Source organism: Fragaria vesca, linkage group LG1 (genome assembly GCF_000184155.1).
Source record: "Fragaria vesca subsp. vesca linkage group LG1, FraVesHawaii_1.0, whole genome shotgun sequence".
Taxonomy (NCBI): domain Eukaryota; kingdom Viridiplantae; phylum Streptophyta; class Magnoliopsida; order Rosales; family Rosaceae; genus Fragaria; species Fragaria vesca.
In genome coordinates this window covers 1,302,278-1,318,694 of record NC_020491.1, presented here as the reverse complement: position 1 = coordinate 1,318,694, position 16,417 = coordinate 1,302,278, and the positions used below count along the sequence as shown (strand labels likewise).

Sequence of the window (16,417 nt, the reverse complement as noted above, 5' to 3'; positions counted from 1 at the left end):
TCACTACGCTATCTAACAAAGGTATAGTTGATAGGGTTTAGCTTGCGGTGTCGGCATCACCTGCCCAAGGACCTATCTCTTTGTTAATGCTGGATCGCATCTTTCCATTAGGCCAATTAACTAAGTTGATATCCATCAACGAAGGGTGGTTCGATAGTAGACTCATTATCTCACGTCCTCATGTACACTAGTGTAATACTTGTAGAGATCTCTATATGGATTGGATTTGACATTGAGGCGTCCCCCAACGATAATCACAATTCAGACTTCATGAGACGGATTTGAGTATCACTGATCAATGGATCAGGTTGTGCCAATCTCGCTTTCTTCCTAGTGCGAGAATATATCGAACCTAAGGGCCTCCCTCCTTTTAGGGAGCCACACGGCCTTGTGACACCAATTTTGCCACTATATGGCGTCACCATATCACCATCCATGGTGATGGCGCCAAGACCAACTTCTTTTGGTCGCGCCATGTCCTTTTGTAGGACATCAATCCTTGCAGACATATTTGCAGCATGTGATCTCGTCACTTTAACACTATAAGCATTGGGATCAAGATGAGACTTAGTGGGGACAACCACGACATCACGTCGTTCCACTTGAACACTTGTGTTCTTATCTCCCCCTAACGGCGGGAATATTAGTCTCATCAAGTGACAATCCGCAATTTAGCGGTGAATGAGATCGCCTGACAAGGTTTCTACATATGCGGATTATAGGTGGAGGTTCATATCCAACCTAAACTTATTCATCTCAAATGACCAATCATTGTACGCAATGGCAATGCGATTTGGCATCTAGAAATAACATCTAGCCGAGCTCAAGGATTGGAGATCCGTTTCAATCTTGCCGAGCTCAAGGATTGCAATTTCGTGTCAATCCTGGTACACAGTCACGAGCTGTAGTACAACAAAATTCAATGATGGTGGGTCGTAGATGAATAGTAAAGCTGCATGCAAATATTGCATAGCCCCAAGACGCAATAGAAAGAGTGGTGCGCATCAATAATGTTCGAGCGACAAGCTAAAGTTGCTTGGTCGTAGCCTCGGTGAGACCGTATTGCGTGTGAACATGGGGCACAGGACACTTCAACTTACATCCCGATAAACTTCTTTAAAAAATGGGTAGTGAGCCCGTAGAAGTATAAGCAGCATAAGCAGTAGATAATAGTGTAACACGTGACCAGTGTGTTAACACTTCAACCAACACCATAAAACATAAAAAGGTGTCCGCAAGTTGGTTGTATCTATCTACATAGTTTGATGTAAGAATAGAATGTTCACTTTTGTGTTATTTAGCGTAGGAGGGTCTCACTCCTTATTTAGCTAAAAAATAGACTTTCAACTGAGGCTTCCACATCAGAGCAATAGCTACAACATGAGATGAGTTCCTCGAAAAATTTGACAGACTCACACCCGACGTCAGCTATGCTAATACTCGAAAATTATGTCCAAGTAGTCACACTTTATGTACTATAGAAGAAATTTACCTTATTTTAAATAAACTTTTGGTCACGCATTGACATCTGAGTGTTTAATTTTTTTATTTTTATGAGTACATCAAATTCTCAATAAAACTAACACGTTAAATCACTTAAATGTCCTTAGTTAAATCAAATCAACGAACGAACTGAACACAGATTTACAGTCGATCGATAAAAACCTAAACTTGACAATGGTTCTGTCTTTCTTTGGATTTACATCCGACAGTGATAACATTGTTTTCTGGGTCGTTAACTCCAGGTGAACATTTATGCAAGTGGAGTAGGAGGGTATTGAAAAACTCGATCGAGTGGGCATAATGGGGGTCTGGCGCAGATTGGGTACGATAACGAAAGCTCAAGGCTTGTATTCGACGACGACGTTCTCATCGTCATGGTCGATCCCTCTCGGTCTCGGTCGCCCGCTGTCTTCTGGTAAGCGCATAGCTCCTCCTCCTCCTCCTCCAAAATGATATTCAGTTCAAATGGTCATGTGGTTTCGATTGCTTTGGCTGCAAAACCAGCAGCCAATGTAAACGCGCAGGCTGAAATAATGAACGGAAAGCCAATCGCCAAAGACATAAGGTCCAGAGTAGCTGCTGAAATATGCAGACTGAAGGCTGCCACAGGAAGACTGCCCGGATTGGCGGTTGTTTTGGTGGGTAACAGAAAGGATTCACACAATTATGTCAATCTCAAGTTAAAAGCTTGTAATCAAGTCGGAATAGTGACTTCTATTGTTCAGCTGCCCCAAGACTGTACTCAAGATCGACTTATTGATGTCGTTTCATCTTTTAACCGGAACCCCTCGGTGCATGGTATAATTGTGCAGCTCCCTCTTCCACAGGTACTACTCCTTACAGGTCAAAGTTCTTTTTGTGTGATGTTTGGGTGATTCTAATCATTGAATTGAATCTCTGATACAGCATTTAGACGAGGAAAAGATTATAAATTTTGTTAGTCCAGAAAAAGATGTGGATGGGTTTCATCCCCTCAACATGGGGAATCTTGCCATGCGGGGAAGGGAACCCTTATTTATCCCTTGTGCCCCCAAGGCTTGCATTGAATTGTTGCTCCGATATGGTGTGGAGATTATTGGGAAGAATGCAGTGGTTATAGGGAGAAGCAAGATTGTTGGGTTATCAACTTCGTTGCTATTGCAGGTGACACAAATTAATCTGCTTTACTGTACAATTTGTTTCATTTTTCAATGATGATCATTAGTGCTGGACAGAGGCACCACGCTACCGTTAGCACTTTGCATTCCTTCACCAAGAGTCCAGAAGAAATTACTCGTCACGCTGATGTTGTCATCTCAGATGTTGGGACTCCAAACTTGGTCCAACCGGACTGGCTGAAGCCAGGAGCAGTTGTAGTTGATATGGGGACGAATCCAGTTAAGGTACGTTCTGTAAGCTTGTGTACTTTTTTGGATATACAGGGGTATTTTCAGTCGTAAAGATTCACACCTTAAAGTTTATCTCAAAGCTTTATCAGTCTCTCTGTCTCTTCAAGTTCAATCCAAGAACCAAAGACCGTAGTACGGTAACTTCTGGTTAATAATACCGTAGTCATTATTGTATGAATTGCACTCACATTGGAGTACATGAGATGATGTTCTCTTGCCAAGCATCCTGTATCCTTCAATCTGACTATCTGAGTGCAATTCATACACTACTGACTACGGAATGTATTATCAAATAAAAGTTACTCTACATTACTCTCATTTTGACAGTAAAGAATTATGAATAACATGCTTCTTTTAAGCCAGTCTTAGTGTCTTTCCGTCTTCCTCCTTTCTCAGTATTTAGCTTCATTCATTCTTCCTACTTGCCCTCTTATTGCCTGACAATTGATCTGAGTTAGTATGTCAGATTCTTCACATTAACCCTCATTCAAACCCCAAGTTAACTTCAACTTCCAATTTATGGGGAGCTCAGATGTTGCTGCTGTTTGGCAACAAATGTAAATAATGTTCTGGGCATTTTTTTTTTTGTCAAAGAGTTTCAGTTAGCTGAGGTCAAGTGGTAATGAATTTTCACTCCCATAATTGAGACGCTAAAACTGGACTATAAGAGACTGAGAAGGGAGGTCAAAATTTTGCAATTTAAGACGGTTGTTCTAGGAAATGATGCATCAAATTAATGAGAAAGCCACTGAAGTTGTTGTCTTGCGTCTTCATGTGAACCGCCATATTTGTATCTGGATCTGAGATGATGCAATATCATATGTTGATAAAATCAGTGTTAGTTGCCTAGTCTTTTTCACAGAAAAATTAAAAACAACAAAAATAAAAGAAATACAAAATGAACATATATCAAGTATTTTTCAATCTTATTACGATGAAGTGATCTTCACAACCACAACCAATGTCTAATTTATCAATCAGGTTTTGCTTATGGGAGCAATAAGCATGTTTGTTCATGTCAATACAGATATACAATGATCCACAAGGATAAAATCTTGTCTCATTGTCTGGGTTTGGTTGATTAAATACCTTATGGATTTTTATTCTTGCTTGCTCATGAGTCATGAGTTGTGATGATAGTTATTGGATTTGATTGTGGTAAAATGTAGGATCCCAGTAGCCGTCACGGTTTTCGTATTACAGGAGATGTTTGCTATACAGAGGCAATCAAGGTGGTGTCAGCCATAACTCCCGTTCCAGGAGGAGTAGGACCTGTTGTAATCTCAATGCTCCTTTCTAACACCCTTGACTCTGCCAAAAGAGCTTACGGATTGACTTGACCTTGTGGAATATGGGACTGGAAAGTGACGGGGTGATTAAAGCTGCACATGTATAGCTCATCTAGCTCATCTGGCTGTTGATTTTCACAACAGCCCGTTACTTTCCAACAATCAATAATTCAATATGACGATTATGTCATTAGAGTGATCTCTTTTCTTTCATTTTGGCAAAGGCGAATCTAAGCTTTAGGTTTCGTCTCGTCTGACGAGCTCTTTGGCTCCAGTTGAGGCCGATTTCTTAGAGATCGCGGCTCTTCTATGTTCAACTCGTTGGTTGTAGTTTGTTTATGCGGTCAATTTTGGAAGAAAGTTTTTTTTTTCGATGAAGATTTTGGAAGAAAGTTTGATTCACCAAAAGAGATGAGAAACAATATCCAACAATGTCAACACAAATTTAAACAAAAAAATGGGAATGACACTATGAAATCGTTTGTTTCGCAGAAAGTAGGCATCAAGAAAGAAAAGTCGTTCATTTCTTACATTTGGGGAAACATAAGAAAAGGAAACACTATCCTGATTGAAGGGAAAATGTGGTGGTGGGGGAGGGAGTAGTTCTTTCCAAAATTCAAGGAACCGTTTTCCTTCTTTCTATCCCTGCATTTATTACTCACAATCTAATATTTTATTATTATAATGTTTAATTTTCTCGATAACTTTCTTTGTGTTACCAAACATTGGCACGAAAAGTTTTTATAAAATTTCATTCCCGTTCACTTTCCTTTCCTATGAGAAAGATGAAAGAACTATTTTTCCTTCCACGAACCAAACGAGGTCTTAATGTAGTGGCATAAGAGGCCATGCGTTCGCTTAAAAAACAGATTGATGTGATCTTATTAATTATCCAATCATCACCTGTTTGTAGGCCCTAAACCCTAACCCTAAACTCTTTTCTTGGATAAGAGGGAACAAGGTTTTAACGAGGTCACTGTTTTTTTCTTTATACCAAATATGTTTTAGATTAGAATTAAGAAGAGACGTGAAGACTTTTTTCCACTTTTTCTATACTTGGTTATTAGTAAGTATATCCGTGAAGATTACAGGAAGCGAACCTAATTAGCCGTGAGTATGTTATATTTCTCGACATTCATATTAGGTTGTGTTATTGTAGATTGTCATTTTTAACTCTTCCTTACTTTTTCTTTTTTTTTTGGTCATTTAACTCTTGAGAAATTTTATTCATACACTCCTAAATACTAAATACACATACCTTTTTATATATATCTAACATCAAAAAGTTTAAGTATATTAAATTACCAAAAGAGGTCTATATTAATCAAATAATATTATTGAAAACTTGAAATACTCTACATCTCACTTTAACGTTTTATTCTCTCTACATGAACAAACTTAACACTTGACAATAGGCATATTTTTAACCGAATTCATCGAGGATTAATCATGGTCTTATGGGTAAGAGCTTAATGATTCATAATAATGGATTGCCCTAAACAGATGAAGATTTTTGGTTGGCTTCGACCATGCAAAGACTTAGAATGGTATTGTTTATCCTGCAAACAAGTGGAGCATCCATGCTCGAGGTTTTTAAGCAAAAGAAATTGGTGATCTAGTTTGGCATCTGTTTTGCAATGATCTAAAACATGTTTGGGTGCAAAACGTCCAAAATAATGAATATGTCAAAGGATTCTATATACATTGATCAATCATGGTGGATTAGTTTGAATGCTCTTGAGTTTGTAAAGAAAAAATAGTCTTCTCGTTCTTTAGCAAAGAGAGAGAAAACTTTTATTTTCTTTCCAAGTCGAGATGATATAAAAAAAGAAAGGAATGTGTATTTATAAAATATATATGGTAGTATCGGTATATTTTGAATAAGGGTAGTCTAGGAAGTTTAAAGATGTGTATCTAGTTAAATGTTAATATTATAGTTAAATGTTAATATTATAAAGTTATTTGATGGTATATTAAGTGTGAGATGTGTATTTAGTATTTAGTCATGTGTGAAGAAAATTTCTCTTAACTCTTCCTTATATATGTATTTGTATCGAAATTGCTATAAATGCAATTATTTAACTCTAAAAAAAATCACCATGCCACTTTCCTGTTTTCCAAAAAATAAAAACAAAACAATACAGAATATAGAGGGAAAAAAGAAAAGGCGAGCAAGGTAGCTAGTGCCGTAGTGCGGATAGGAAGAGAGAATGGCAGCAAACGTTTTGAAATGCGGCGCGGGCATAGGAGCCCGTGTGATATTCCTCTGGCCGTCTCCTAAATCTCCACGCCCCTTTCCTCGTTTCAACCAGATCACTGCGAATAGTTATCCTAGTATTTGTAGCAAACCACTATCATCAGCAAGAACAAGAAGCGCGGTCTGTTTTTGCACCGCCACTTCGGCCACAGAGGCAGAGGCGATAAGCGATGCTGATGTGGAACATAAAAAGATAAAGGATGCAGCCGACCTGCTTGACATAAGGGTTGGGGTGATCCTCAGGGCATGGAGGCATGAGGAAGCCGATTCTCTTTACGTGGAAGAGGTTGACATTGGAGAGCCTGAACCCAGAATCATCTGCAGTGGGCTTGTCAATTACATTCCCATTGATCACCTTCAGGTTTGCACATTACTTAATTCTTTATTAACAGTTTCATATAGATTTATGGAATCAACCTTACAAAAGCTCCTGGAAAATGATAATATCACAGAAATGATAAGTTAATCTACACTTTGAACAAGGCAGATCTGATTTGGAAAGCAAAAATTACAACCAAATTTATAGTTTTGTGGCTTATGCAAACTGTAGGAGGCGAGAGAGAGTGAGCAACTCCGACAACTCCCTTTGTAAGAAATATAGACTAGGTGACTGCATTTTTCAAATTCAAAATAGTAACTGCTTCTCTTTCTAGTTATTATACAGAATATTAATGTTACGGGGCAGTTGTTCAAGTTTGAAGTTTGATATACTGTTACTTCTGAGTCTGGAAAATAGAGATCTTTTGGGAAACTGTCCAAGTTTCTCTTCATTGTTCAGTAGCTTCCAGGTCCATAAATATGTTCACAGATGCAGGGATGGTTTGGGAAAGGTCAACGTCCTGTTATCCCTGCTTAGTGTTAGCAGGGTTTTGGCTGTCAATTGGGTCGTTCACTCACTTGGAATTTTTTTTTAAGATAGTAGAGATATGGAGGTGGACTGGTGTCTTCGTTATGGGCTTCTGTTTCAGTTGCCTGTAGGGGTCGGTCTTTCTTCAAGTTATGAGCTTTTGTGCAGAGTTCATTTCTTTTTTAACTTTAATTTCTCTTAAAGAGTGGAGTACTCCTGGTCTGTGGTTTATTTTAAAGTTGTATTGTAAGTTAATTTCTTACGAAAGACATGTTTTGACTACCAAAATGGTTTATCTGACACAGGAGAGAAAAGTAGTTGTCCTTGCTAATCTGAAGCCCAGGAATATGCGGGGTGTCAAGTCTTGTGGAATGCTAATGGCCGCTTCTGATGCCTCCCATGAAAAAGTTGAGCTTCTTGAGCCTCCTGAGGGTTCACTTCCTGGCCAAAGGATATGGTTTGGCTCTGAAAATGATCATCAAAATCAGCCTCCTCCTGCCACACCTAACCAGGTAGTGTTTACTTTCCCTATTTCCAAAAATACAGATGCTTCTTTTCTCTCCCTTTGGTATTTGAAAACGATTTTTGAAATTTAGCTTTTGTAGATTGAAGCCCCACTAGGTTAAAACATCTAAAATAGTTTGTGCTGCTAGCAGCTCCTCGTTGTAAATTTGTATGACTATCTTCATGAGATACATTCTAGAACATAATAACCTGCCACCTTAGAGTGACTATTTGCCATACGAATAGATATTTTCTGATACGCTATTCCTAGCATCCTAATATTGAAATGCACATTGATCTAGAAGGGATATCTGTAGAAGCGATTCTGGTGAACCCTCCCCTTTCCGGCAAGTAAATCGAAGATAAGGCCAAATACAGTAATTTGACTAATCTCTTCTCCAATATCTTTCTTGGCTTTCCATACAAGGAAAGTTCTCCTTGGTCTAACTTTAAACGATACATTTGGATCAGAATGCAATTTTTATCTCTGGTTAATTATGAACACAAGCTTGAAACCATTCACAATGTTTACTTAGAAAAATCTGACCTGCTTCTCTTTTGTGGGGAATCAATTATATTACATATACCAGAGCCTCAACGCCACGAAGGCCAATATTAGGAGTACATTCCTACCAAATAATGCCCATTATAAAATTTGGATGTGCAATTACATTATCAAAGTAAACTCCTACGGCAATGCCTGTTCACTTAGGAAGACTCCCAAGGCACCCATAAGAAGAGATCTCTCTCAAAAGCACCGACCTCAGCCCCAGCCCATCAAGAATGAAAGTAAACCTTCTCAATCTCTCTTTTGTGCATGGCATTTTCCCTAGCCAAATTGTTTATCTTTTAAGGTCTGAGATATTTTCCCCAATATTATTCTAGATACTCTCATTCATAGAATCATAGTATGCCAGTTTGCACAACCTTAAGTATCCATCCCTCTCCCAACTCCTCCCGACCTTTGATTTTAGGTATGAGATACTGTCACACACATCTTTGGTGTGATTTGGCTGTAGAACTTTCAGGTATTGCATATTCCTCAGGCCAAGAGCACTTAATTTTACGGAAGAGTTGTGCTTTTTTTCTTTTCTTGTAAGAGTTGTAATTGATATACTTAATCTTGCATTTTGTAACTTATACCACTTTCGGCAGATTCAAAAGAAAAAGATATGGGAGCTGGTGCAACCTCATCTGAAGACAGATGATGCTTGTAGTGCTATGCTTGGGGTGCAGATAATGCGGACTTCTGCAGGTGTGATTATCTGCAGATCTCTAAAACATGCAAATATCTCCTAATTAGACCTGGAAGCTGGAACTTAATACTGTTACTCTGTCTCATATTCTTGTTGCCAATTTGTTAGAATTCATAAGAGCCATATTGTACTTCAGAACTGTTCTGTTAAGAAATGGCATTGCTTATTACTAGAACGTCTGATTTGGGGCTTATTATGAGGGATTTTCTACTTGTATATTTTATTTTTAGGGTAAATGGGAGCCCAAAGAAAGCAGAAAAAAGAAAAGAAAGCGGAAATGACTTGTAGAGGATATCACTGTAGGTGACCCCAAGCCTCCAGGCTGCATCAGTAGAAAAAGCCAACTGCTACATTTTGGTCTAGGTAGCATCGAATAGACTCAGAGTAGACTGGCCTCAGCAATTAACTTTAGGCATCTTTTGCAATGGAAATTTGTTATTAGGATTTCATAATGGTACTTCCACAATAAAGGTCCAAAGTGTACTGTAGAATGATTTCTGAGAGTGCCAATCACTGAGGCAGTGATTACTTTACACAAATGTGTTAAACTGTTGACTGCTCTGTCAATGGCATCTTGAAAACCATACCCAACAAATTATATTAAATACAGAATGACCATCGATCTAATACATTTCAATAAAACGTAAATTCCACAACTTGGTATAAGCAAATGCTGCAAATCCATAATAAACCAATTTAGAAGACGGGACGTTGATGAACTTTGTTATAAGCAAGAGAACGCGGATGCAATTTGCATCGTAAAGCAGGGCCGCAGGGGAGGTATAAAAATCCCAATGAGTTATTATTACACATCCCATTGACAATAAATGAAACCAGACTTGCAAGGAAAGCAACAGCCTAATGGCTGAGGGATGCAAGTGACAACAAGCAAGCCCCTCTAGGAATCAGCAAAAACAGTGAAAAGGTCACCGTTGATGTAGTCATTATCTACCAAGCTGACCAAGAAGTAGCTATTCTGCACCTGCAAGTATTAATTGTGTCAAAATTACTACAGTATGCTACTGACTTTCAGCAGAGATAAATGATGATTCAAGAAAGCATACCTCTTCTAGTAATTTCCTAGATGAGTCACCCTCAGGGTACAAGCGGCTCCATCCTCTAGACCAGATTTCAAATGCCTCATCCTTCCAAACCATAAAACTAGCAGGATCCACAACAGTCGGTTGGATTATCTCCTTTGCTGGGAAGACTCCCCATGTTACCGCATTCACATCAGTTTGACCGATATTAGATATCCAACTCCCTTCTCTGTTGACAGCCATGTATGTCAGAGATGGAAGTGCCTTGCATTTGTCAACGAGAGTACCTAACTTCTCCTTGGAACAGAAAAACTCCACATAGGCTTTCTGATAAACATATCCTCCAGGCCCACCCCATCCTGAATCACAAGTCAGATACATTGAACATTTTGAGATTTAGTGTTCGTGTAATGATGGTGAGGGTAGCCATTTAGAGGATGAAGAAGAATACAAACTCAAGTACATTTTTATAATATGAGGGAAGCAGGGAGGAATTGGTACTCTTTAAGCAAGGAGATTTGACCTTCAACGTGCTAAAACTAAAAAGCTTCTATGATGATCTTTATCAATTTCACAGAGTATATTCGCAATGCAGATGAGAAGTTTAATCGTGAAATTTGAAGTATAGAAGATTTCCCAAAACCACAAGATCAGTTACACATGACAAAGGTACAAAGGTCTGATGAAAGTCGCAGACTATTGATTGAAGATCTAACAGATATGAATAGTCATAAGATCCCACAATGGTACTACTACCATTGACTAAATTTCCCAGGGATTTGTCAACACCTTTTGAACTCAATGTTGTCTAGTGAAATTTGAGGTATATGAGGCTTTCCTAAACCATAAGATCAGACAATCAGTATCATACAACAAAGGTACGAAGGGTTGATTAAAGATTTAACAAAAATCACTAGAATGGTCCTTCAAGTATTGAATAAACATCTCAATGATGTCCATTCTGAGAAAAATTACCACTTGATCATAATGAACCCATATAATGTGGAAATATCAAGTCATGTGTATTTATGGCTCCAAAGCATAAGATTATCACTACTATAATTACTAGGTGAGTTTCAGTAATTCAAATCAATCTCTTCTCATGATATTCAAGCAATGTCTCAAAAGGCTTTCACAGGAATTGGATACACATTCACATGCTTTAAAACTTATCAAGACCATGACCATGCATGCATAAAAATGTTTGTACTTACCAACAGTTGGTGAGTCAGATCTTTCCCCATTTATTGCTGGTTGGCTGTTGATGGTAAGGAAACCCTTTGTGTTAATTTTCCCCAGCTTCTCATTTATGATCTTCGTCTCTGGTTGAAGCCCATCTAGTTCTGACCACGGGCTACTTCTCAACTTTCCGAGGCAGAATTTTTCAAATTTCTGTTTTGTAGCAAATGCAATATGTCAATTTTATATCTAATTTGACAGTGTAAAACCAGAAAAACATAAAGTGGATGGAAATTCACCTCATGAATATCTTCAACATTTTTCAGTGGAACAACCCATTCTTCAACAAGTTTCTTGTCACGTGCACGTGGTCGCATGAACTGTTAAGAGACTTAAAGTCATACATAACTAACTCTAGTGCAGAGGGGAAATATAAGAGTTGAAAGGACATGCCTTTCAGCAAAAGTGATGGCTAGAACTCTAAGCAAAAAGTGAAATGGATTTTGTTACAAGTAAATGTTTCTTTGAAATAACATCATGGGAAAATTCAAGCCCACACTCCTAAGCAAAAAGTGAATTGGATTTTTGTACAAGTAAATGTTTCTTTGAGATAACATCACTGGGAAATTCAAGAATATAACTGTTTCCAAATTTTGATAAGTTTCATAAAAAATCATCACACAACAACCTCTATATATAGAGGAATACAAAATACGATCTGATTTGAATCAGGAATCCTATTTGTAATCTACTAATAAATCTAGCTAATCACCAAGACTAAAGTTCAGTGACTTATGTACCTGGTAATCAGTTAGTGCGCCATATGAAGGATTGCGAGAATCACCCCACCGCCCATGTGGGTACAGGTCCCAGCCTATGGTTCTTGATATGTAGCTCTTAGGACGATTAGCCCTACCATCAAGTGCGAGGATGATTAGACAGTAGAAAGATGTAATTCTTTAATTTATGTTTCTCTATACTAAGTACAGGGTGGAGAACAGTATGGTGTGGTTTATACCAGAAAATTGGACGAACATCTTCTTTAACACGAAAAACATTTGCAGGGCGTCTCCAAGGTAAAGGCCTTGATATTTTAGCCTCTTCAATCAAACCAAGATTCTGCCAAAATTAATCAAATCAGAGAGGGTAAGTACTGACACTCTAAAGTAAAGTATAGAAATCAAGTCAGACACATATAAATGTATGTGACCAAACCATTAGTATAGCCAATGCTGATTTCTCCATGTTCAGTGTATAAAGATGCAATGTCCTAATCCCATGAGCTAAAATCTTCTTGCACATCTCTGTTCCAAGGTGAATTCCATAAGCTCTGACAGCTTCTTCATTGTCCTTAATAGGTTCCAAGGCAGCAGTAACTTCAGCTGGTATCTACAATATATCATCGATAGCAAACAATTAATTTATATAAAGAGAATAGAAAAAAAAAATCTGAATGAAATTAAAAGAACAAATAGAACATAGTATTGCTAGGTAATTTACAAATTTGGTAACAGTGCATATTATACTTTGTGTGTGTCTAATGTGTGACAACAGCTGATTAATAATTGTACAAAATATTGGCAAGGACTCAACGAATCAAGGGACAGTGTTTGACCCATTTCCCTCACTTATCGGCCATTGAACCCAGTCTTTAGAAATTTAAAGCACTGTACAAAACCCCAATCCTCTACAACCCTAAACCTTATACTTGCCAGACATATGATCATGTGTAGACTGGATCCAGACATGTCCAACACAAACAACCAGACCACTTTTTAACAAGGACATTAAATGGTGGAATATATAGCATTTAGCATGTATACGCCAAGAGAATAAAGTTTATCCCTCACAGATTTTGTTTCATCTTCTAGAATCTAATAGAATTTTACAAGGCAGTAAAGGATAAGAAGCCAATAATGTACGGGATCTGCTACGGAGATTGTGAAGATGTACTGAATCAGCCGAGGTAAAACAGTAGAAAAGAAAATCACAATCGGTCAAATTAGGACTGTCATATGATACTATATAGAATAGAAAAGAAGGGATAAGTACCCTTGTTTTGCAGAAACCAGTCATGCGTATGAAACCTTTGTAGTTATTAATAGGCATGATTCCAGGAACAATAGGACAAGTGATTCCGATTTGGCGACAGTCGTTGACGAATTTGAGGAAAACATCAGTATCGTAGAATAACTGAGTGACGATCAAATCAGCACCAGCATCAACCTTTCTCTTGAGATAAGCGAGATCACTTTGATAGGATTCTGGAGTGGCAAGGCCATTGGCTTCAATGGCATCTGGATGTGCCTCTGTATAAAATCAAGAGAGGAGACACGTTGCGTTCATTGACCATTGGCATTGGTGAGTCTTTACTTAGATCAGAAGAAGAAAAGTACCTGGATAACCAGCAACAGTGATACCAAAGTAGTCGCCATATGTGGCTCTGATATGAGTGACCTGAGGAAGCAAGAGTCAGAATTAGCAAGAGTCATAATTAATTAGCAAAAGCAAAAGCAAGAAGAAATGGTACCAGGTCGAGGGCGCAGGCAAAGCCGCCTTGGATCTGAACAAACTTGTCCTGGCCGTGGGGTGGGTCGCCGCGGAGAGCAAGAACGTTCTGGAGGCCGTTGGACTTGATGGTCTGGAGGGCGTGGTCGATCTTGTCCACGGGCATGTTGGTGCAGGTGAGATGCATCATGCTCTCCACACAGATGACGTTCTGCATTTTGTTGGCAATGTCAAGAGTCAGATCGGCGGTGGAGCCACCGGCGCCCCAAGTGATGTCACAGAAGGCCGGATTGTGAGCCACCATCCGATCCATCCTCTCCAGCAGGTTCTCCACCCCATCCTCCGTCTTCGGAGGGAAGAACTCGAACGAGAACACCACCTTCTTCTCATCCGCCGATGCCTCAAGGATTTTGTCGATCACCTTCATTTTTCTTTCTTTTTTCAGCCCAACACTCACTCCCTGTATTTAAGATGAGACTAGAGACTAGGACCTACACACTACTACAGCTCACACTCACCGACACCACACGACGTCGCCTCCTCTCCGCTCTCTCGGATATTTTTTTGGATTCAGATCCAAAATGAGGAGCCGAGTAGTAACAAACTGGTGGTGCCATCTCCCTCCCTTTTTTATGTATTTATATACATCCTCGTATCGTACCAACCCCCAATAGTTACACCAACCACGGCCCGGTTCCTTCTTTACGTCACCATTCTTACCCAAGGTAAAAGTGTTGCAATAGGTAATCTTTTTCTTTTGAAGAAGATAATTGGATTACACTAGGATAAGATAGAATCAAATTTATCAAAAAAAGCTGGTTTATACACTAACAGTTTCAAATACACATACATGCATCCTAATAAATATAAATACGTTTTCATAGTATGAACATTATTACATATACAAGATTAAAATCGATCATCTCATTATCCATCTTCTTTCACTCCAATTAACTAGACCTCCTCCACAACCACTTTCAAAGTTGCGGTCACCGTCACTGTCACCGCCGGTCACAACGATACGGCCTTCTCTTGGCTTGTCTTCGTTGTCATTGATTCACACACATCTTTTCATTCTTCTTAATGGGTTCGATTTTAGGTTTACGGTAGAGACACAGAAAGAAGACGCGGAGAATGATTATGCTAGATCAGAATTAGTGTTCTCGATCGCGTGTCGATTAATATTTTTGGTGAAAAACCAAATTGAAATTGAAATCGGAGCACACTATATTTTACTTCATACAATTATCTGCGTTTTTTACATATAGGATCCGGTCCCTAAATTTGTCACATCCTTCTCTACCCCAGAGGGTCCCACTGCACCCCCCGAAAAATGGTGAAACGCCTTTTTCTAATTTTTTTTCTAATTGGATTGGGGATTGGGTTGGTGACAATAGACCTACCATATACCTACTACCATCCACTCGCTCCTTACCACTCACCCATTCTCGGCCCACTCAGCCTTTTTTCTTTGACAATTTTCTTCATGAAAATAAAAATAAAAATAGAAATTAAAACATGGCAAACGCTGATGTCACTTCGTCCTTCTCAACTTGCCTTCCACAAGCAGGGATAAGTGGATAACCTTATTCCAGTCTATCCAGCCAAATAGTTTTCACCAGCCACTGATTCCCCGTGTGCTTATACAACTATACAATAACAGTTTACACTTGAACTTTGAAAGAAAAAAAAAAAAGGGAATATATTTGAGACGGTACATTTTTTTTTCCCTTTGCGGAGGGGGATGGTTTGGAATATAAACGTGCATCCATACATTTGTTACAACATGCATTGCAAAGAATTGATCCTTGGTTAATGGAACAGCAGTAGAAATGTAAATCGAGTGTTACTAACTTTACCAGTTACTGATCCTGCGGCAGAACAATGGTAAATATTAGTCACCTAGTCGTGCATTCACTTTAATGCAATTTTTAGTCATGATGTCTCATCAAGGGCTGCACTTACTGTTCTACATGTTACAATTGCTGACGACCACAAGTCATCTTTGCTTGAACATAATCCTTCAACCATTAAAGCAATCCCAGAGTAAAGATATAATCAAACATTGCAGAAAGAAAGTAGTAATGCAGAAAAGAAATGAGCAATAGTGCAAGACACTGCTTTTTGGCTTTCAAGTAGCAGTAATGTAAAACAAATAATGGAACATGAAAGGTCCATCGCACAGTGGCAAATAAGTACTGCAACCTCTCCATGGAAATAAAACAAAGGGGGAATGACAACTCCATTTCTACTTCAATATATGAATGATGGAACTTGAACTAATGGATGAACATAATTTTGTCGAACTTGAACTGTTCATGTTTATAACAGAAAAACACAGTTTTGAGTGCCTTAATGATAACCAAATTGGCTGAAATTTGTAGAGATGATTATACATTAGTATCTAAAGACTAAATGATGGAGATGTGAAAATTCGATTAAAAAGTGAGTCTAAAGTGGAAATCCGCACTGTAAGAATAAATAAGAACATCCTTACCTGAGAAAAACAAATATTTCGTATATCAGGCCGGATGTGGAGCGCACGTGCGCACAGTCCTTAAAGTGCGCACGGAGCTCCGTTCGCCACCGCACGGTGCCGGCGAGGGCGCGCCTCCACCCCAGCTGACTCCAGCAGCGTCCCCGACC

At 38.8% G+C, this 16,417-nt stretch overlaps 4 protein-coding genes across 4 annotated transcripts in view; 2 read left to right on the top strand and 2 right to left on the bottom strand.

Moving 5' to 3' along the window:
• Positions 1-1,758: 1,758 nt before the first annotated feature.
• LOC101309186 (c-1-tetrahydrofolate synthase, cytoplasmic-like) lies at positions 1,759-4,558 on the top strand. The gene is made up of 5 exons (XM_004287151.1): positions 1,759-1,918; positions 2,008-2,330; positions 2,410-2,646; positions 2,718-2,885; positions 4,061-4,558. Exons 1-5 carry the CDS (start codon positions 1,804-1,806, stop codon positions 4,229-4,231), a joined length of 1,014 nt encoding a protein of 337 aa, XP_004287199.1. The 5' UTR covers positions 1,759-1,803; the 3' UTR covers positions 4,232-4,558.
• A 1,795-nt stretch (positions 4,559-6,353) lies between these two features.
• Positions 6,354-9,496, top strand: LOC101308900 (aminoacyl tRNA synthase complex-interacting multifunctional protein 1-like). Its single transcript, XM_004287150.1, has 3 exons — positions 6,354-6,798; positions 7,590-7,796; positions 8,944-9,496. The coding sequence occupies exons 1-3, from the start codon at positions 6,391-6,393 to the stop codon at positions 9,085-9,087; spliced, it is 759 nt and encodes a 252-aa protein (XP_004287198.1). The 5' UTR covers positions 6,354-6,390; the 3' UTR covers positions 9,088-9,496.
• A 116-nt stretch (positions 9,497-9,612) lies between these two features.
• LOC101308604 (methylenetetrahydrofolate reductase 2-like) lies at positions 9,613-14,383 on the bottom strand. Its single transcript, XM_004287149.1, has 10 exons — positions 13,794-14,383; positions 13,660-13,720; positions 13,316-13,572; positions 12,479-12,652; positions 12,282-12,382; positions 12,064-12,175; positions 11,563-11,643; positions 11,299-11,476; positions 10,109-10,443; positions 9,613-10,026 (listed from the first exon to the last, which is right to left on the bottom strand). Exons 1-10 carry the CDS (start codon positions 14,196-14,198, stop codon positions 9,943-9,945), a joined length of 1,788 nt encoding a protein of 595 aa, XP_004287197.1. The 5' UTR covers positions 14,199-14,383; the 3' UTR covers positions 9,613-9,942.
• Positions 14,384-15,367: 984 nt separating this feature from the next.
• LOC101308312 (histone-lysine N-methyltransferase ASHH3-like) overlaps positions 15,368-16,417 on the bottom strand; it is an 8,457-nt gene continuing 7,407 nt past the window's right edge. The window contains exons 13-14 of the mRNA XM_004287148.1: positions 15,737-15,792; positions 15,368-15,642 (exon numbers count right to left, since the gene is read on the bottom strand). The gene's annotated coding sequence lies outside the window, so the exon portion shown is untranslated. The remainder of the gene's footprint in view (positions 15,643-15,736; positions 15,793-16,417) is intronic.